The 22,481-nt window shown below is 38.4% G+C and overlaps 1 protein-coding gene across 2 annotated transcripts in view; it reads left to right on the forward strand.

Moving 5' to 3' along the window:
• Positions 1-22,481, forward strand: part of MAN1A1 (mannosidase alpha class 1A member 1) — a 152,174-nt gene that overhangs the window by 26,827 nt on the left and 102,866 nt on the right. The window contains exons 1-2 of one of the 2 annotated variants that reach the window (XM_041119210.1): positions 7,468-7,486; positions 12,564-12,660. In XM_041119210.1, the coding sequence (XP_040975144.1) occupies positions 12,564-12,660 (97 nt within the window). In that variant the 5' untranslated portion in view covers positions 7,468-7,486. Of the gene's footprint in view, positions 1-7,467; positions 7,487-12,563; positions 12,661-22,481 lie in introns of those variants that run through there. The other variant, XM_029997561.2, reaches the window with a different exon arrangement.

Below are 22,481 nucleotides of genomic sequence, written 5' to 3' on the forward strand. Positions count from 1 at the left end.
GGAGGCCCAGAACTGGACGCAGTATCGGGATGTGGTCTCCTGAGCGCTGAGAACAGGGGGATGATCCTGTCCCTCGATGGACGGGCTGCGGTCCTGCTGCGCGGGCGCTGCTGGCGTGTGCACCGGAGTCCCAGCGCCTTCCTTGCTGAGCTGCTCCCCAGCCTGCACCATCACCAGGAGTTAGGGACTTTGCATTTGTCCCTGCTGAATTCCATGAAGTTCCCATTGGTCTCCAGCCTGTCTTGGCCTCTGCAAACGGCAGCCCTGACTCCCAGATGGGATTTCCCTTCCTCACCCCAACTTGGTGCCACCTGCAAACTCGATAAGGGTTTACACCTGCCATCACATCTTCCAGGTCACTGGTAAAGATGTTAAATGGAGAAGGGGGAGGGAAAAAAAAAGGCATAAATTAGTATCATCTGCTTTTGACCTCTGTGTAACTGGTTTTCAGCTGTTGGGAAACAATCCAATCCTTTTGCTCTAATTTCAGGTTATTAGGCTGAAGATACTTCTCTGAGAGTAGTGGTAATGATGCAGACTGAGCCATTGATCCATGCAGCAACTGTGTTATCAGATTAATCTATGTAAATACTTTTTAGGGAACAGGCTCTCTGACTTCTGAAAGTGCAGTTTCACCATGGCCACAATAATGAGCTTTAGCAGTGGAGCACTTCAGCTGCTTTAACTGGAGAGAGGAGAGGGGAGTGGAAAGGAAGAACTCATTTGGGGCAGGGGAAGAGGAGAAAAATACTTAGAGCTGACAATTAGTGGCACCTGGATAAGGATTTGATATGGTCTGATCTGATCTGGCCTCTTGTCAAAAGCTGATGGACTGAGGATGGGGAAAGTATTTATTGCCAGTACCCAGTATTTTGGAAAGCTCAAAGTGCTCTCTACTTCGTGAATTCAGTGACAACATCAAGCTTAGTAAGTTTCTCATTAACTGATATCTCATAGTTTTTATAACTGATTTTATGTTTTTACTTACTGTTATTAGCTACTTAAGTAGGTTGGTGATAGTCCTAAATCTACTAATAATGCATGGCTCACTGTTTAACTTTTTTTTTCCTTAAGAAAAAAAACTACTGTGAAAAAGACATTTAAAAATACTTGCCTCAGAAGAATGCAATTAAATAAAAGAAAACACAATTAAAGAAAAATTGCACTTAGAAAATACATCTGCAATTTTGCTTTTCAGTGCCAGTCTGGCATTCCTATCACAACTAAAACCTCTTACCAGCAAGGATACTCTCTTATCCTTCCCAATTTCTGACATGTGCCAGGGGAGGGAAACAGGATTGTGGGATTCTGCAAGGGGGGAGACACTTCTGGTGGGTTGTTGGTTTTTTGGTTGTTGTTCCAGTTTGGTTTTTGTTTTGAAAGACATCCTGGATAGGCCTGGATATATTGACACTTTCCATATAATGGGGTGAATAAAAGTTTTGTTACTTAGTGATTTTTAGCAGCAGAGTAAAACTTACAAGCATGGGAGGGGAGATTGTGAGTTCAAAATGTGGGAAAGAAAAACAAACAGGTTCTTTAGATCCACCTTACTTCCTTTTTGTGGATTTTAGTCGTGCTCTGAAACAGCAGCTTGAATCACCTTGATGTTAATCACTTCATCTGGATGTGTTGTACTGCATAGCACTGTGCTTATTTTTTTATTTGCATTACCCCTGCTGAGATTGGGAACTTCAGTAGCAGCACGGCTGCGTAGTGCCAGGTACCTAACGAACAAGTAGGAGATACAGTCCGTGCCATGAATAATTTATAATCTAATTAGAAGCAAACCTTATCAAGTAACTGTTTAAAGAACAGTAGGAAAAAATAGAGAACAAAAGGATGATTTTATCGTGCAGTTGCGGGAGCCTAGCTGTTCACACCATTCAGCTTGGGAGTTCTTGGAAACTGTAGCAAGTCATAAGTAGACCAGGAAAAAAAAATGACACTGAGTGGGATGAGTCTATGTATACCACTATTCTTCACAAGAGTAGTATTTCCACAAATTGCTTTCTTTTTTCTTTCCCTTTTATGACATTAGTCAAATTATGCATGAACTTCAGAGGCTGATACTAATTCTGCATAAGATCAAAGAAATACATTAGGTTTTTGTACAACTCTGCAATGCTTTTCTGTTTTAAGTGAAAATACTTCAGCTTTCTTTCTGGTTATTGTCAGTAATGAACAATGACTTGAGTTCTTGCACATTACCTTATGATGTGGTGTTTCTCTTTTAATGGATGTTTGACTAACCCAAAACATCTGTGTGATTTGGTTCTTTAAAAATTAGCCATCAGTGACTCTCCTTAGGAAAAAAAAAAAAACATTGGAGCATCACTGATCTGTCCATCACAGATTTTTTTTTTTTATATAAATTCCAAACTGCTGAAATAATGATGCAGGAACATGATCTATCTCTTATGCTAGTAGTAAAGAAACAATTTTTCAGTCTATCTGTTAAAGAGTCCATCTGACTTTTTTTGTTAAGCATTTGAAGAAGACAGCTTTGGAGAAATACAGTGGTCTTGAGTGACAAGCTGTAGGCTTCAATTTTTTTCTGAAATACAGATCTTGGTAACAGTTGCTAAGTTGTAAGATAGGGGCTGCATGGCTTATTCTTTAGACTGCTCTTTTGTTCCGAACTGGATGACTTGGATGTTTCATTTAAGATTTCTATCTTGTGTATGTATACAGACGTAAATGGCAACTGAAACAAGTTGAAAATAGAGTATCTTCAACATTAATGTCATCTGTGCTCAATTTCATAATGCTGCACTTCAATACTATATTTTCATTTCTTTTTCCACTGGTGTAGTTACTGAGAACGTGTTGTTGGTTCTCCCACTAGTAACTGAGAGTTGGAGGCCAAAGCAGTTCGGCAGCCTCTTATTTGATGCTTTCAAGGCAGATGTTTTCAGGAAAAACTCTTAAAATGCCTACAGAACATACTCAAATCGTAGCTTACCTGGGGGGAGAAACAAACAAATATATCATCCAAACCCCTCAGTTTTGAAAGGAAATAGTGATTTCTTGCATATCTATTTTGCTTTCTATACGTTGGGTGAGAGACAGCTCAACAGAAGTTGAGCAAATTAATCTAAAACTGAGCTAAAACTGATCTACTTTGGATGGTTCAGTGTAGGATGAATGCTGTTATATTAGATCTGGGTAACTATATGGGCAAGATTTTTGAACCACACTTTGTTTTTGTTTCCCTGCGATGGATAATTTCATTTGGCAGAAATTAGCCAGACCTTTGGCTTCAGGAAGTGCAAGGACAGTGTTCTTTATGGGAAGGATTATATGTTGTTCTTGCCTTCCTAGTTTTTATTTAGTCAAGGAAAGAGTCTCAGCTAGGATGCTTCTGTGCTGCACCAAATAGTTTGTTTTTCTTATATCTGTGGTGTTGGGATGGCCAGGTAAGAAGCAGGCTATAGGTATCAGCTTGGACCGAATGATATTAGTATTTGGAGTATGGAGGTGAACGCTGGCCTTCCTTCAAGTTTTTCTACCTTATCACCCTGTGACTTCTACTAAAATGAATCATAGAATGGTTTTGGTTGGAAGGGACCTTAAAGGTCATCCAGTTCCAACCACCCTGCCGTGGGCAGGGACACCTTCCACTAGACCAGGTTGCTCAAATGAACTGTGCAATGGTTAAACCACCATGGCCCAGTTCTCACAAACTAACTGTAAAGCATTCTGGTATCTCCAGTTTTTCAGTAAATTAATAATTTTAGAAGTATTTTACTGTTCAGCAAAGAGAGGCATGCCTGACAAATGAGTAAAATGTAGCTTGTTATCATCGAGTAGGTTGGTATGTCATACAATCATTTTCAGATGAACTTATATTTTTTGGTGCAGACGTATCAAAGCATCAGGGCTGCTGTACTTATTAATTATTTCTTACACAAAACAGTCTCATTTTTCCTGCGTGCTTGTGCATTAAATAAAATATGCAGTAATAGAATAAGTGTAGAAAATACCTTACCTGCAAATTTCCTGTTCTCTTTAGTTAGCTTTTAATTAGAATTCTTGTTGCAGAATTAATAGGATAATTTATTCCTTTTAAAATGTGTAACAGAATGAAGCACTGTGCAGCGTCTGTCCCTGGTTAACAAATGATGCCCAGAACAGCATATGATGAATATTAGTTGGATAGTTTAATATACTACTAAAGAGGCTTACAAGCTACTGTGAGGAATAGAAAATATAAGAATAGAAGCTTATCTGTAACTTAACGTAACACATGTGGGAATAATACTTAGCATTTCTGTCAGGCTTTCCGTTTGAGGATTTTGAAGTGCTTTGCAGTACAAATGATGAATTAATCCTCAGAATAGCCCTTAATGTTTTTATTTTCCCTCTTAGTTCCTTTTTTATATGCAGATATTAGGTTTTTTTATTTTAATTTGGCTTTGCGGGCAATACATGAATTATTTGTAAGAACCTGAAAAGCTGAGGAGTAGCAGGAGTTTGCTCACATGTCTTAGTACAGAGCATGAAATACAGAACCATATAAAATATTTCATGATATAAGGTGCGTGTTTAATTTTAATGGACAATCCTGTAAATCAGTTTGGCTACCTTAGCTCTGTTGTAATTTTGAGAGTTGTAGGTATTTCCCCTACTTGGTGTGCGGCAATGCCCTACGCTGTGGGTAGCAGTCTCGGACGAACTTCTGAGTTGTGAAGAGTTCTCCATTCCTATCTCAATGCAAAACGAAGCCGTGAGCTAAATAACAAGCGCCTGAACGTTCCCAAAATCTCTAGCTGCTGCTTAGTGGAAAACAGCAACTGGGAATCCTTGTTGCTGGCCCATTAACTAATACAAAAGTCTCCTTCGGGGGTTTACTTGGCTAAGTGGAAGTCCCGTCGGGAAGCGCTCGCCGGAACTTCTCCAGCCTGTGTGGGCTTCAGAGCATGGTTGTCATCCACCTGCTAAATTAAAAACAGTGACACTTGGGCAGTGACTGTTAAACAACCATTGACAGCGTGTAGCTTGCTTTTAACTCGGGATGATGCCATTAGGAAATGAGGTTATAAGCGCCAGAGATCTGTCAAGCTCCTGATTTGCAATAATGTTCCTGCTGACAGATAAGAAGTGGTTATGTATGTGAAGGTTCGCAATGACAGGATTTATTTTACGTGTCTTGAAGGAGAAAAACAAATTTCTGTTGCCAGTAGAGAAAGGGAGTATGTTGTCATTTGTATCTTCTTCTGTCAGATTCAAGGCAAAAAAGTAAACAGTATCCAATGGGATGAACCTTCTTCAGATACTTGAGATTTTTTTTTCCAGCTTTGTTTCTGCAGTAAGAAACAGTAACTAAAAATGAAGAGCTTAGAATAAGATTCTGTTCACTATAGTTGCTAATTGTTAATTTGAAATCAAACTCTAGACACAATTCTACCTACAGAAGACCTGATCTGAATATAAACCAGTTTTATCTTGTTTTCTAGTGAATCTTGGTCTTCAGCCAAGAAGTTAACTTTGAGTTTTTGTTTTATGAAAAGTTGCTTAAAACTAACGTTGTCAGCAGTTTAGCATAACAGTAGACAGTGTAACTGAAAAAAAACTGAAAGCAGACAGGCATCACTCAGTCCTATCTGTGTGTCTGCTTAGATAAGGTTATGAACTAATTAGCAAAGTAACTGCAGTAGAACACCCTACATCTTCACCAAGAATTTCCACTATAGAGCAACTCTGAACAGGGTAAAAAGCTGCGAATACCAATAAAAAATACTTTAAAAATCCAATTTAATTTTTTAAGGCAATTCAAGGCAGTTATTAGCGATCGAAACACTTCCAGATGAAAAAGACATCAGAGTGTGTTACGAGTGCGTACAGAACTGCAAGAAAAGATTGAAATAAAGGGTTTGAAGTACTACCAACGCAATAATAGTGAATAATGACAAAAGTAACAAAGATCATGCTCTGAAACAAGGGAATTTGTCAAATGACTTCACAATGTAGCTGTGCTTCCTAATGCTAGAAAAAGAAGTGTTATGTATTGAGATCTAGAGAAAAATTGACCTATCGCTTCATGTTTCCAAGATGCAAATTATTCAGGACAAGATCAATAAACTTGGTTAACAACTTATATTTCTTTAGAAGTGCAATATTACACTAAATACTGTTATGAAGGTGATTAAACACAAATGTAATCCTTTTGATAACTAAAATAAAAAAGACAGGCTATGTGTTGCCAAAATTGTTTCACTGTGATAATCAGTAGATTCTGTGAGAGCATATTAAACAGAGCTCTTATATACGCAGCATGATTTTATGAAAACTGATAGTGAATCAGCTGAAGGAAATCATACAGTTTTTCACAGAGAAATCCTGATTGGTGACAGTACCTTCAGAGTTGCTGTTTCATTTACTAATAACAGATTTCTGGGATGATTGTGAAGTTTTTTCAGCTGTGCTGCAATTTGGCTGGTACTTGGGGACTGTGAAAACGGGTGAGAATAGGTCTTTTCAGTGGCGGTTGGGCAAGATGACCTCCAGAGTCCCTTCCAACCTCAACCCTTCTGTGATTCCGATTCACCCAGTCTCATTTAGGTTCAGTTGGTTAACAGTAATGGGAATGGGAAGTAAGAAAGTAAGGCTTTCTAAAGCTTGAGTTTTTGCTAATGGTTAATGTAATATTGTCATCGGGTCCAAGAAAGCAGCTGGGGGTCGTGTTGTGGTCACAAACTTCCCGCGCTGGAGGTGCTCTGAGACGTTGTGGTGGGTTCCCCTGGGCCAGCAGCCAAGCGCCCACACAGCTCTTGGCCCACCAGGTGGGCTGCGGGAGAGAACTGGGAGAACAAAAGTGAGAAAACTGGTGGCTCAAGATAAAAACTGTTCATTAGGTGAAGGAAGGAGGCGGCAGGGACAAGCGATGCAAAGGCAGCCGCTCACCACCTCCCACGAGCTTGACTGATGCCCAGCCTCTGAGTAACAGCCACCTTGGAAAACCCCCTCTTCTCCCTCTGCCCCGGTTTTTGTTGCTGAACGCGACGTTACGTGGTAGGAAATATCCCTGTGGTCAGTTGGGGTGAGCTGTCCCGGCTGTGTCCCCTCCCAACCTCTCGGCCACCCTCCCATCCTACTTGTCAGGGGGAGTGAGAAAGGGGCAGGAGTTGGAAAAAGAGAAAGCCTTGATGTTGTACGAGCAGTGTTCAGCAACAGCCAAAACACCGCTGTGTTAGCGACCTTATTTCAGCCGCAAATTCCAAACACCGTACGGGCTGCCGTGAAGGCTGCTAACTCCATCCCAGCCAGACCCAGTACAGTCATCAGTCATGCAAGTTGATTTGTACGGGAGGAAAGTTTAAGTGGAGCGTGTATAGAGGTTTCTTACTAATTCTAGGAACTTCCTTCATTTCCTTTGCTGATACTGTGAAAGAATGAAGTTTTAGTTACAACAACAGGAAGGAGAGAAGATTCAGAGAGACCAGACTGAGTGAACATGTAGTTCCGGTAAGGACAAGTTTAAAAGGTGACAATAAGTTAAATGTGTAAAAGTTCACTGTAAACTGAGAAAGAGAAGATGATTTAATCTAGCAATGAGAATTTAGCAGAGATTAGACAAGCAAGCTGTTACATTTTCTTCAGAGTTTTGGTTTTGGGGTTTTTTTTGTTTTGTTTTGTTTGTTTTTTTAACTTGTCTCTTTGTTGGGCTTCTAGTACCTTAGTCTTCTGCCTGCCTTCCTTGTCTTGGTATTGTTTAAATGGTTCTGTTGAAGGTCAGGATGGTACTATTTCATGCAATGAAATTTTTTTTCCTTTAATATCCCAGTTTCTGGAAGGTGCTTGAATTCTTTTCCTGACATCTTCTTTGACATCTCCCCTGCTTGTGTGTAACTGCTAAAAATAAACCTTATTAAGTTCTTATTATTTTCACTCCACCTGGTACTGCAGTAGTTTGCATCTAAATACTACTATTATTATGCTGATTCAGTATGGCTCTGGTTTTCTGGCAACATTTCATGCCTGAACTCTTGGGTACTCCTGTTTGAATAGAATTGTATTTTGCACATTTTAAGTGGCTTATGTGTCCTCTGTAGCTGTTGTGTTAAGAGTGCTTTGGAAGATGGCAGTAACTAAAATACCAACAAATGGGAGTGCATTATCATAATCTTTTGGTTGGCCAGTATTATAGCTGTAGATAGGGTCTTTGTTTCTGCTGCTGGAGAAAAAAATTTTTTTTTAATTGTTTTACTTTATTTTTTTCATTTTCAGTGGTTTGAGAAGGATTTTAACATTATCTTTCAAAATGCTTCCTTTAAAGCAATGCAGAGATCCTTTTGTGCGTAGTGTCAGACCTTCACCTTTTTCTTCTAAGTGACTTTGCTGATATCAATTGCAATAGCACACTTCATTATACTTCAGCAGAGGTGGGGTAGTATTTTGGCATTTTCTGACTTCATAAGTAAAAAATCGGTGCCTTATTTTTTTTCTGAAGATGTAAAAGCAGCCGGCTTACTAGTGAAACAGTGCTAGCTAGTCAAGCCTTTGGCTGCCGCTTCTGATTGAGTGACCTGAGGTAGAGCTCCATGGGAAATGGACTTTGCTAATGTAGACACGGGGCTTCCCAGTGAGCTGTCAGGCTCTTCTAGAATTTGAGGTTCAATGAACATAGCTTAGGAAAGCTAGAAGGATGGAGGAATACATCTATGCAAATGTAACTCTGCCTGTTAACATCCTGGAGGACTAATAAGGAATTATTTGAAAGCACTCGGGTAAAATAATTTTATTAGTTACACTATAGAGGAGCTTGAGAGTGTCTGGAATCATCTGGTCAAAAGCTGTTAGACTCGTCATCATTAGGAATTTCTCTTTTTAACAGGATCCCTAATGTTATGTTGAAATACAGATGTTCTCAGTAACTGTGATCTTTATTTAGACATTTCAAGTGATCAACAGTACTTATGCAAGCAGTCGGAGATGTGATCTAAAGGGCCTTTGTGAATTTAAAAAAAAATGGAGATACTGATTTGGGGACATCCCATGCAAAGAGAAAGGTGAAGACTGCAAAGATAGATGGATTTCTCAAAAAAACCTGTTAAACTTCTTTCCTGAACTACCAGTGCTAGGAGTTTTGCCTAAGCAAAGAATAGTTATCAGTGGGCTGGGTCTATTCAAATTGATACTCAATATTTTAGAACTTTTTCATTCTTACGTAGAACATAAAGCTGTTAACAAATAGGAAATTCATTTAGTGGGAAACTTAATAGAACAGGGGGAAAAGCATGTAGAGTATTTCTGATATGTTGAATTCTAGAAACTGGGACATCTTGCTTGGTTAGAAGCTCAAACTCACTTGTCCAGCAGGCAGCATTGATTAAGCTAGTTATTTTAGACTACTGTATCTATGGGCTATTTGCCCAGTAAGTACAGTAACGCTTATGGTAGTAACCTTTTGCTAAATACCCATTCACGTTTGTGCCTAGTTTGAGTAACTCCTGTCCTTTTGAAACACTAGAGGGCTCACTGACGGCTTTTGGAGTTGCATTTTGCTCTCAATGTTATGTCCATAAACCTCCAAATGTCTAAAGCAAGGATGTTCTAAAGGTGCATTTTCTTAGGAGGAAACTTACTTACTAAGCTCGCTGGTTTTATCTACATCTAGACTTTCTGAAAGAGTTCTAAGTTAACACTTTGATTAGCCAAAAGGGATGAATTGGATCTCTTGCTCAGTCTACTCTGGTGGGTTTTTTTTCCCCACGGAAATATTTCTTAAAAGTTTTGTGGTTTTTTTTTTTTTTTTTTTTTTTTTTTTAAATTACTGGTTGTGTCTGTCTGCTTGGCTTTTTGGATTCATGCATTATAATTTCCTGAGAAGCAATTAGGCAAACGTACCTGAGTAGTTAGACTCAGCAAAATGGGAGGACGTTTTGGAGGGGGGGGGGAATGAACATTGACATGAAGTAATAAATATTATTAGAAGGTAGTGTCTACTGTGTGGGTTAGCTTCCTGTCTTACTATCTAGGGGTTGACTAACAATAGGTAATTGGAGTGGCTTCTGTTAAGAACTCACGCATGCATTTACAATGCAATATGATCAAAATGTCAATCAGTTGGAAAAACAAAAGGCAACTGAGTACATATGGGACATCTTGTAGTGTCATGCACTTTGTGACCGAGCTGAACTGGGTCTGGAGCTGTTCCTGCCTTTTCCACTTGGTAACTCTGATACTCATGGCAATCTGACCTGGGGAGCGAGACAGGACAAAAATGATCCTCAAACCAAAAATTTCACTTGCAAAAGTTTCTGTTTCCTGAACTGACTTGGTGTGGGAATAGATGAGCACTGCATCTTTTATGCAAGAGAAGGAGCAGGGATGTGCTAGGAGAAAAAGGAGGGGAAAAGGGAAGGACCATGGCAGTACTGGCTTGAGCAATTTTAATTTTTTTTATAATATTGCATCTTTAGGCACTTTGATTCAGACCACTTAATTACGAGTTTAATTTAAAAAAAAAAAAAAAAAAGCCCTTCTCTGTGGTGTTCCCAGATTATGATGAAACAAATTAAAAGATTCTGATGTGATTTTATGAGAAAATAAGCTTTGACAAAGCATAGAAAATGTCAGGTTCGGTGGAGGGCAGGATTTAGCCTGCTGAAATCTTTGAGAATTTGTACATTAATATCTAAAGCTGAGCTTGCAGGTCTGGCACATGATGGTAGGGCAGAATAAATCATTCTTGTATAATATGCAAAATTATCAGAAAACTTCAACTGGTAAATTGGAAAATATGCTGTGGCCAAATGATTGGTTTCATGTGGTCTTGATCCCTCTAGCCAAGGATTGGAAATGCCCTGTAGACGTAAAGTCTACCACTTGGCTGCCTATTACCAGTTCTGCATTGGGACAAAATGCCCTGTCCTTGGAGAGCTCCTAAACCATTTTGCAACGAAGTGAAGCAAGGGACACCACTCCTGCCATCTGGCATATCGGTGCCATCCATGGCTTGAGACCATTTCCACAGACCTTCTTAGTCACTGCATTTCAGCTGAGATCTGACACCAGGCTAACCTTCTGGTTGAAAATGCTCACATATTAAATGCAGGTGCCAATTTTTGCATTTGTAAAGCTGGGCCTGTAAGGGCTCTAGAGTAAATTAACATTCCTGAATTTTCCTGCAGGATGGATGCGCATTTATGCTTCCATAAATAGCAAAGAAACGTTTATTCTCACAAGTGCAGCTGTACTCCTGAAAATCTGTTGCCATTTATTGTAGTCTGGCTTAATGCAGTTTTTTAATTGACTTAATTTCTCTATGTGATTTGAGCAAAGGAAAGGGGAAGGAAGGAGGTGCGGGATTACTATTATCTGTGTGTCCCAAGGCTGTTGCTTTTAAATTTAGGATTATAACTGCTATTTAACAGAATTATCCTTGACACGCATGGCCTCAAGAAAAGGTCTGAAAGCAAGGGCAGAGCGGTGTTGTCAGCTGACAGCCTGAAGCAATATCTTTGAAAAGGTCTGAAATTGTCACTTTTTGTCTAGACGATGACCTCTGGCACTCCCAGCGCTGCTCTGCCTTGTGGAAGAGGGGAGGAGGGACAATGCAGAGGCAAAAATCTTTCTTTCTGTTACCTCAAGTGAGGCTGCTCGTGGTGGCCCTTGAAGAAGACTCTTCCCGAGCAGGTGTTGAACGTGGTGGTTGGTAAACGGAGGTGTTGGACCAGCTGGAATGGCTGCGCACCTGGACCACCCCCAAAAAGGACAGTTTGGGCTAGGTCTGGCTGATCGTGGTGGTAAAAGTGGGTGTCCGTGAGTCAACCCGATGCCCCTGCTTCTGACATGGATGTCCTCTGCTCTTACTGCAGAGCTGCTGTGCCGGGTTCCCCAAGGCAGTTTCCCAAAGCAGGATTTATTTGTGGTGCACTTCTTTATGCAAAACATGTTTTTGTAGTGCTATGTTGTGAAAGTATTCAGCTATTTGTGCAAAATGGTATGTGAAAGTAGCTATGGATGCATGCAGTCGCATTTATAGTCACAGAAGATTATATCATCGTAACCTCAAAACATTTCCTAGGTGTTCTGCCTGCCGACTTTAGCTTCCTCCATCTATTATTAGCCGTACTGAGTCTGAACCAGCTAGTTTTACGCAAGAAAGTCTCTGCTGGAATCTGAAAACTACTGTGAGCTTAATTTTGACCTTAAAAATTCCTGCTCTAGGAGAAAAAACTTCTTTAAAAATGTTGCTTCCCTTAGTTTCAGAGGTGTATACTTAAGGGAAATAAAATCTTGCTTAAACTGATATATACCACAATAAATTCCCTTCCTAACAATTAATTATTTTTGAGTGTGTCTTGACCATAAGCATGCAGATAATGGTAGAGGTGGATGGGACAAATATGGAATTCTTATGGTAACCATCCTACTGCGACCCAGAAAACAGTGCCACTGTTATTCTACATTGAGTATTTTATAGTTCTAATGCATACAACATGAATTTAATTAAGCATTGAATTAAATGTGTTTAATATTGAGAATATTCTCAAGTCAGTATTTGCTGTGGCTTCTTGCTAAATCAACATTACAATCCTGCTTTCGTTTCCCTACAGATGATGAAACATGCCTGGGATAATTATAAGCGTTACGCATGGGGATTAAATGAACTGAAACCCATATCTAAGCAAGGACATTCAAGCAATTTATTTGGTGAGTAGAGTGTATTTTTGTGCTTAGCGACGTTAGTATAAAACAGCAAATCAGCTGAAAAGCTTATAGGTGATAAACGTGTTCTTTCTACCCTCTGTCGTGCAGTGTGGTGTTTCTTGCTTATGTTATGTACAAAAACTAACAGTAAATGAAGGTAATGACTCCTATAGATTCCCTTCTGAATGAGAATAAATGAAGCATGTCATTGCTGCATGATAAAGATGTAGTTTTTTGCATTAAATACTCCCCTGCCTTAAACTTTTTCTATGAATTGGAACTCATTGACACCACATTCAATAAGCAGGAAACAAAAACTATGGTGGTGGTGGGGGAAACCCTGTACACGGAACAAAAGATACTCTCTACAGTCATGAAGGTAGCTGAAGCTGTCTGCAGTTCTCAGGAATTTATTTCTGTTCCTTAAAAAAAATGTGTTAATCTGTGTCAGTCAGGCTCCCTTATCAGGCTTTCTCTTTCGTGAATATAACCATTATTTGCACCTCTAAATGTTGCATGGGAGATGGTTAAATAACGCTCAAGTTGTTGTGAGTGTAGAACAAATATGGGGCTGAAAAGTTCTAGTAGGAGAGGCACACTGCAGAAATCCAGTGTAATGAGGCAAGACTTTTTCAATGTCCAAGTGGGACATAGGGCTGGATAAATAGCAGCTGAAGAACAACAGCATTCTGAGGAAGCATGAAAAAGCAATCCTATGAACTGTCATCATCTTCAGTTTTGCAGAAAAATGAAGAATTAAACTGTTTGACAGCAATCTTTGTATTCAAATAGCTCCTGTTTTCCAAACAGAAAGCTGAAAAATGAACTAATTTCTGTAGTTGAGACAAAATCAATACATTATTTTGATTTTAACAGGAACTTATTTTGTTGAATGTTTGGAAAAGATAGTTTGAAGTGGAAACATTTCCTAAAACAGCCTAAATAGAGCACTTATCAAATCCTCAACTATATTTGGAAGTTGCTAAGAGACAGCAGTTGTGATTACAAAAATAATTTTGAAAATACATCATCTACGTTGATCTTGCTGCACTGCTTGTCTACCCAAAGAAACATAAACAATTTTACTAGGTAATTATTACATAGTTAGTTACTGAACTTTAAACATGAATTGGGTGCTTGAAACCAAAGTAGTTTGGGAGAACTTCAGGGTGAAGTCTGGCTTCTGTTTTATTCTATTTTCTTGAAAAGTAAAATTTTTTTATTATCTTCATTAAGATGACTGATAGTTGTGCAATTTAATATAATATTTGAAGAGCTATCTAATGCAATCCTGTTTCCTATGTTTTCTTGGAGGACAACAAAATGGCACATGATGTCTTGAAAATTAAAATGCTTAATGTAGTTTCATTTGGAATCAGAAGTGGTATAAAAACTTACGAGGTTTGAGTTTTTAATGATATTGCATGGATTCGCAGAAAAAGCCATAGATGTATTGACTTGTGAAATTCTTAAGCAGGAGTTCTGTTGATGTTGCTTAAGAGTAAGTCACTGCAGGCGCTATTCAGTGTGAAACAGGACAAGTGTTGAATTTGAAAATAAAACTGCAGTTAAAGGAGTAAGAGCCAGAGTCAGTCTAAATGCAGATCACTTTCTCATCATGGTCATCTAGTATAAGATCTTATTGCTGAGGAGATTTCCTTAGAAACATCTTCACTCTTATTGATCTTGGTGGCAGATCAAAATAAGCATTAGGCATCTTTCTGCTGAATTGCTTTACAGAATACTAAAGAGCAGCATATCTGCAAGCAGTTCTGTCTCATAAGCTACCCTTTCCTGAATCCATAATCTCTCTCTCTCTTTTTTTTTTTTTTTTTTTTTTTAAGAAACAAATCCTTGTTTCTGTAATAGTGTCCTCAGATCATTAGATCTGATCTGTACCTTCATGTTTGAATTCAACAAATGCCACATTTTTCATAAAGGAGTAAAAGGATGATCTGGTTTTTCTTTTTTCTTTTCTTTTCTTTTCTTTTCTTTTTTTTTTTTTTGTGTCAAATAGTTGAACCTCTTTTTTCCTTGTGAAAGGACAAACAAGTTTCTTAGTTTCTTTATCTTTTTTGTTTCTGGTTCTTTTTTTTTTTAAAAAAAAAAAAAGGATTGCAAATGGTTGACTAATTTTAAGGTAATTCTTAATTCAATTAGTTGAGAATAGGTTACCTCCAGTGTCCCACGAACCTCCTCACAACCTTCAGAAATCAAATAAGACCTTCAGTTCACTGTCATCCATCATGACTATCTCCAATTTGCCATGATTGTCTTTCCTTCTTGCTTCTAGGTCTCAATTTTCCAAAAATACAAGTTTCCGGTTGTCTTAATAGCAGTAAGAGATAGCATATTTCATTAGCCAGCTGTTTAATACTGAACACTTTCCCTCCTATGCATTAACTGGTGCAGTTATGGTACTTTGCATATATTGGGAGTGTCTTGTTATGGGATGGAGACTTAAGTACCTCACTGTGGGGAACTGCAGGTTCCAATGCTGTAGCTCACTTAATGTTGTATGAGTTAGAGACAGTATAGCTCTGCTGACACAAAAGTGGAGAGTTGTTTTCAAGTGGTATTGCTTCTAAACTTAATTCTGAAAGTATAGATGCTTCAATCCTTGCTAGCATAAGGCTTTTTGTAGGTAGATTATAATGACGATTGTGTCTTGAAGGCAAGACGCAACCGTCGTGATGTGTTTCTGTGAAACACAAAGATAAGATGGGCTTTTAAGAACTGTAATTACACATAGACGTGACTGTTAGGCAATACCATCGTGAATTTGGCAACTATACTGACAGTATTGTTAGGCTATGGGAAGAGGGATGTGGCCAGTGGGATGACGATGGGAGAAAGGATAGTGACGACTGGTGATTCTGACCTTGGGGAAAAGAAAAGCATCCTGCTTTAGCAACTCATACAAATTAAGAGTAGTAGAGCTCTTCTGTAGCTGAGGACTTCTTGCCGATCTTTGAAATGACATTTTATTTGTCCTAAATCCAGGCCATGAAACCAACTTGAAGACAAGGATCTGCCTTGATCTTGCTGGTGTTCTGTGAGCAGTGTGTGTGGAGGGTATTTGATAAGCTGAGGAGTCTTTAGACTGGTAGTCTGTAGACATATTCATGTTAGGAGCTTCCTCTCACATGTGCACACTAAAAATGTTTCAGCCTTTCTCTAGAAGCTAATTATGTGTAAACTGAAATATTTCTGTTTCAAGCCAAAGCCACATACTTGCCTCTGACCATTGCAAAGTCTTTTCAGCACATCCATGTAATGTTTTGATTTCCTTTTAATTTGCCACTTTAGCTTTTACCATGTTGTCTTGGCAAGTAACTAACATTATTGTGGGCTCTTCATAGTCTACTCCAACTGCAAAGAATTCAGTTACAATAACAACTATTTGAAAAGGCAGAAGCGAAAAGTCATCAGTTGTTGTCTCTGTAGCATTCTTATTAGTTCAATTCCATGAAGTGTACAACTATTTCTAGACTTATCAAGTAAATTGGAATAGCTAAACATCTGTTTGCACCATACCTGTGCATCAGCAAAATAAGGCTTGTCTCCTATGCTGCTGTGACTTCTGCTGTGAGTACTAATTGTTCTCTGCCCACACCTGGTAGAAAGTAGGCCCTGAGTAAGTGCTGTTAATTTTTAATACTTTAACCTTTGAAGTTTCAGATTACTGTTAACAATGTTTGCTAAAATAAAGCTCTATCCATCTACCCTACTAATGTGGAAGTGGCAAAATCACAATTTTGCCAATTTTTTTCACAGCCCCCCAACCCAGGAGCTATTCCTCTCCAAGCCTTTTGTACTAATTTTAAAACTAATGAGCATTGCTGCACTAGCAGAGAGCTCTTTCTAGAAGTGTTTTCTGCACTTAAGTGAGTGTTACTAAAGGGCTTTTTTAATTATCTGTAACTGTATTTCATGTGCAGTATTGCCAGTTTAATAATACTGTAACTTGTGGGCATAGTATAATTAGTCTCTGCAAGTGAAAAAGGACCTTTTCTGGAGGGAAAAAAGGAGACATTTAATAAATACTCATGATCTGCAAAGCCAAAGTACTATAGTTTAGCAAGATCCTGTTCCTGCCACTTTGAACTGATTTTTGTAGTTTCTTCTACAGAGTATTGAGGTGTATGAAGATTTTTAAAGCCTGCCAAAATTGGTGTTCAAAACTGACTTGCAGTGTACAACAATGTGTATTTTTAAACTGTAAGTTTATTAATACAGCTCTAGAAAATTAATTGTACATGTATTTAAACAATATGTTAATTTAAATTGAAAAGCTTCAACATCCCCCCCCCGCCCCCACATCTTGTTTTTCTTCACTGTTGCTGCTGGATTCATTGGAATTCTGGATTTCAGTATGTTGTCTGAATTTTGGAAGTAAGCCTGACATCTTTCCCAACAAAATTAATAGGAACTCATCTAAAGAATAACATTATCAGATATGTGGATGAATGACTCAACATAGCATTTGTGAGAGGAGGTCATGCTGCACAACGGCTGTTATTCAAAGGAGTTGGTTGGTATGAAGACGAGTTTGTTGTCTTTTTAGATTTCCAAAAAGCATTTTGGGGGGTTATTACTGGCCTCTCACAGGGATCCATTGCTGCTGAGGCCATGCTCTCAAATCGCCTATCACAGAGCTGGAAAAGCAAGTGACCAGAGTGACAATTTGGCAGCGCTAACAGGTTACTCGAGGTAGTTACAGCAATGGCAAACTGCAGGCAGTTCCACGAACCCACAAAGGATTCCCTGACAGATGATAACTGCACTTTGAAATAGCAAATGAGGTCTAACATACTGAAATTTAAACTGGCACATGGTGGCACAGGAGATAGAATTCTAAGTTAATACAGAGAACTGGTGGACTTGAACTCAAAATAAGTAGTAAAGGTTGAAAACTTTTCAATATGATACATGGAGATGCATAAAAAGTAGCATAGATGGGATGAACAAGGATTTATTATTCCTTGTGGGGGAACAATACCCTTTGTAAGGGGTGGAAATATCAAATCAGTAGATGGCATGTTCAAACAAACAAAAGAAGATGTTTCATAATGAAGCACATAGCTGAGCTGCACGGGTGCCAGAAGTGTGGTGGATACCAAAGGCTTCCATGGAAAGCGAAGAAACAAGCCATGGAGGAAAAGCTCATTGAGCTCTAGTAAATACAAAGGCACCAGAGCTGTCTCTAAAATGCACAGATGTACAAAATGCTAGAGATTAAAAGAGTATTCTAGAAATATCACAGCATTGTTTCATGTTACACATGTGAAAAAAAAATTGAGAGTATTGTTTCTTTTCCCACTCTTACCAGCCAGTAATAGTGGCTGAAATTAAAAATGTTAGTGTTGTTGGGGGGTTGCCAGTACTTGAGTAAGAGTTTCATGTTTTGGCATAGCACACTTTAATAATTAATCACTCTTGACACTTTAAATTGCTAATGATATTGGATAGGAACCTTTTCAGTGAACTTTAAATAGAGGAAAACACTGTTTTAAAATCTGAGTCAGCTTTTGGAACAATGCTCTAAAAAACTTACAGCTCTAATCAAAACGTTAATCTTGTCAAACCTATATGTATTCTTGAATATGTTGAGAGTAACATAGTTCAGTTGTTTATGTACAATGTATATGCATATAGACCTGAAAAAATTGGATGCTTGATTGATTTTTCAGATTTGCATATTTAATGTTACAAAGTCTCTGGTCTTACTCCCCATGTTAAGAAATTCTGAACTGTTCTTAATGGCCAGATTAAGATAAAATTGTGACAGCTTTTATTTCTGTATTTTTGGCTGGAATTTTCAGTCTGAAATGACAAACTGGAGGAAGATTTCATAGAATACATCTGCTTTGACTTCAACTTGAGCTTCTTCAACTTACAATAACTGGAAGGTGACAACACAAGTTTGCCTCACTGGCTGAAAACAATGAACAGTCTAAGATCAGGGTGGGGCTGAGTGCAATTCAAATAAAGCTATGTATAAAATTTTCTTTTTCTTTTCCACAGTAGTACAAAGTAGCCCTAAAAAGCAGTTCTTCTGACAATAATAGAGGAAACTTTTTTTAACCTTTTCACTTTATTTGAATCCATTATTATTTTTATGTGCTGAATTTCCATCATATTAAAAAAAATTACAAATATAAATGTCCTATGTTAATTTTCATAGTTTATATCAGGAACACAAAAATGTAACTGTTTTTTTGGAAGAAAAAACAATCTTCTACTCATCTTCCACAGTCATGCAAGAACAAGAAGTCCTAGTTTATGATGCTTGTTGGACAGTGAACTATTATAGGTGAGGGAGCTGATGCATAACATGACCTGAGGCCGCTTCATATTTCATCTTTCCTTATCTTTCATTTTTGTCACATGCTTTGCCAGTTTCCTTCCATTCAGAATATGACACAGAGTCAGAAAAAGAAAAGCAGTTGAATTCGAGAAGAGTAGGGAGCCTGGCTTCCATCCTGTTATAGACAGTGCACTAGGACACACGTCTGAAACTTTCCTCCATGTAATGTTCTGTATGATATGCTTCCAGATCACAAATCTTCATCTGTTTCACATATACGTATGCATATGTATATGTGTGTGTGTATGTGTGCATAAATATCTATCTCCAAATATATTTGATGGCGAGGAACGTGGATGTTCTGGAGAATCAAACCCCAAACTTGGTATACAAGGGATGGGAGGAAAGTTGTAAACAAACTATTTAAGTGCACCAGCATGCATTGATTCTGGCATCCTGGCTGTATTCTGTTTCAGACTCTTCTGGCCAAAATATAAGCCATGTCTAAAAGCCTGCACTAGACAAATAAAAGCTTCTCTTGGCCCGCCCTCCAGTTTGGCCATCAGCCAGTTGTGGTTCTTAAGCCATATGGCCACATAAGCTCCATCACAGAGCTGTGCTAATGTTTGTCATCTATAGCAGTTCTCCCTACAGTCGCACCCTGGAAACTCATACAAAGTTATTCATCCTCTGATCGCTTTTTTTATTCTGCTTTTCCTGCCCACCCCTGAGGCACTACTGTGTTCTCTAATGTAATCTCCAGTTTGTGCGCACATACCTTTGCGTTGTTAGATATTAAAAAGCATGCTGTTTAAACGGACCCGCTGTGCATTACCCAGAGGTGATCTAGACTGCTCTATGCTTTATATCATGCTATTCTGAAATGCTGGGTAATCAGTCATCTTAGTTAATCATCCACAAATCTTGTTAGCAGGAGGTTCTTCTTATTTTCTTCCAAATCAAATAAAGATTTCAAGTGTTAAACTGGAAAGGATGCTCTGTAGATGCTGCCACATAGTCCAAGTTTCACGTTGACTGATTTCTTTTGCTTTCTCTTCAGTTACAATAGCTTGTAGGCTATTTTACGTGTTCTCTATTAATCACTTACATTGGAATAAATGATAGTGTTAGTAAAGAGGAGAGGGAAAAACAGAAGCAGGTTCAACAAAGGAAGTAAAATGGAGCATATATGAGTACTTGGTCTGGAGGTTTTGGGAGAGACTAATAATGTTTCGCTTTGGTAGGCTTGTACATCTGGTTATCTCTTATCATCAAAATTACTCACTTCAAGCTTATGTTTTATGAATTTCAAGTCCATTTTCTCTACCTTGAGTATACTGTATACTATTTTTGTATTGTCTGCAAAATAGATCTGTAATTACCTGAGGTGTATGAATTTGCTCCAAGTATTGCTTGTGATACCTTCCTTCTGCCTAGGGCAACTGTGAAACTCTACCATGGTGACTGCAACTTTGCTGGCACTTTTTGTAACCCAGTGCTCACTGTTAATCAAATGTATAGCATTACCTTAGGTGTATAACAAAACAGTTCTCCTGTCCAAATATTCTGAGTATATGAGTGTGTATTGTAATTACCTAGCAATAATCTTTGCCTCTTGTAGACCAAGACTGCTGTGTAATTCCTTGGGAACATTGTGTAGGAACTAACATGAATGATAACTGTATTTAATAATTTATGTGGTGTGCTTTGAGAAGCATAGCATATATAGGCTTGTGAAATATTTGGTCTTATTCCATAATAAGAAATTTTCATTTAACTTCTTTGCATTCCTTTTTCTTTTTCTTCCTCCTCGCCCCCCATCCCTTGTTTGGTTGACTGGTTATAAATGAGCTGCTCAGCTACACCATTTCCTTAACAGTCTTAAGTTCGGATTATCCTGTTGGCTAATTTACTGTAAACTGCAGTTGTTCACAAGTCATAACTTTGGCCTCTAAACTGACACTTTAAAAATGCATTCTGTGTTCTTTTATCAAGAATTTTGAAGTATAACTCTTCAAGACAAACTTGACTATTTAATTGTCACATTAATTGCTTTATTCTTTTTTCTGAAGCCTTCAGAATAATAGCAACAGTTGTTTCAAACAAAGTAAGACCTACCTGAGATTATCCTGTTTTCTCCTGTCTGCCTGCAGGGAGAGGTCTATGCTCTAAGCAGGCCATATTGGCCAGATTCGGGGCGGGGGAATCATAGGAGGTGGGTGACTCCACCAATTCCTCAGTAAGGTTGGATTCTCCTGTTTTTCTTCTGACTCAGTAGTGAGTTGCAGCTCAAGTACTAATCCTTAAAATTGAAAGCGCAACTGTTCAGAGGTGGTGTTAGCTGTATTACAAGAAGATTATCACAAGGAATGTCGTTGCATGGTGAGCCTATTGCAGTCTGCTCAGGCAAATCAGGTTATAGATGATTTTTCTGTAAGTAGAGCTCAGTTGTAAAAGTTCACCAGGAGCTGCTTTTGTTGTACAGAGTTACTAAACATCTCCAGGGCCTTTGGAGTAGTGTTCTTGAGCACGTCCTCCGGCAGTTTTCCACAATCACTCTCACTTTCTCATGAGCTCAGGAAAAATACAAGTTACTTAGCCAAGTTTAAAGGAATGCTTTTCCTTTAATATGAGAGAAGGGTGGCCAAGCTCCAAATAAGCTCTGGGAAGATAGGATGTCCTTCTTACCAAAGTAGGCTGCAGTTTTATTAGTGGGGTATTTAGGGGAAAATATATAGATTACTTCCTTCAGAGTAGGAAAGGAACGTTCCAAAAAGGATAGTATAAGCAATTAGCAGCTACTAGCAGCTGCTAAAACAGAGAGAGCATCTGGTTCTGTTAAATGTACTGAGTAACTTTTACAATAATCTCAAGTATTACTTTGTGTAAGATGATACAAATGGAAAATTATTTTCTACCTGGAAGTTTAAGATAAGAAAGTGATGTCAATCCTGCTATATGGAGATCTCCAATCACTTCTCCATTTCATGAGAAAGCAGAAAACCTTGATGGTAGTAAACACAAGAGTTGACTGAAATAGTGGATTTCCTACTTAAATATGTAATCCAGTTCTGATACTTGATAAGTCTACAAAACTAAGTTTACTTTTTCATCAGGTATTTCAGAGGCAAGATGATAATCGAGTTCTGTAAAGTTAGTTGTAGCTACTGTCTTGTTATTTGCCCAGTGCAATCAATTCCTGAATAAGTAGTCAACTATCCACCCAAGTCATTAGCCCTGCTGGGGGAGAGAGGGATTGGATCTAATGACTTTCTCTGTTCCTTGCAGCCTAATTTATTTTGCAATTTTAAGTGTTTACTTTTGTATCTAGGGTCTTCTCTAAAGTATATCTTAACAGTAGCTTCTATTCATAATGAAGACTGTTGGAGCCAAGTTCATAAATATAAAATTGACACTGTTCAGTAAATAGGAATTAAAATTCTTCCTAGACAAAAAATGGTGTTTTGAAAAGGTCATTGTAAATTTGAAGGAAGCATGGGAAAGTCGTTTGAGT

This window comes from Aquila chrysaetos, chromosome 2 (genome assembly GCF_900496995.4).
Source record: "Aquila chrysaetos chrysaetos chromosome 2, bAquChr1.4, whole genome shotgun sequence".
Lineage (NCBI taxonomy): Eukaryota > Metazoa > Chordata > Aves > Accipitriformes > Accipitridae > Aquila > Aquila chrysaetos.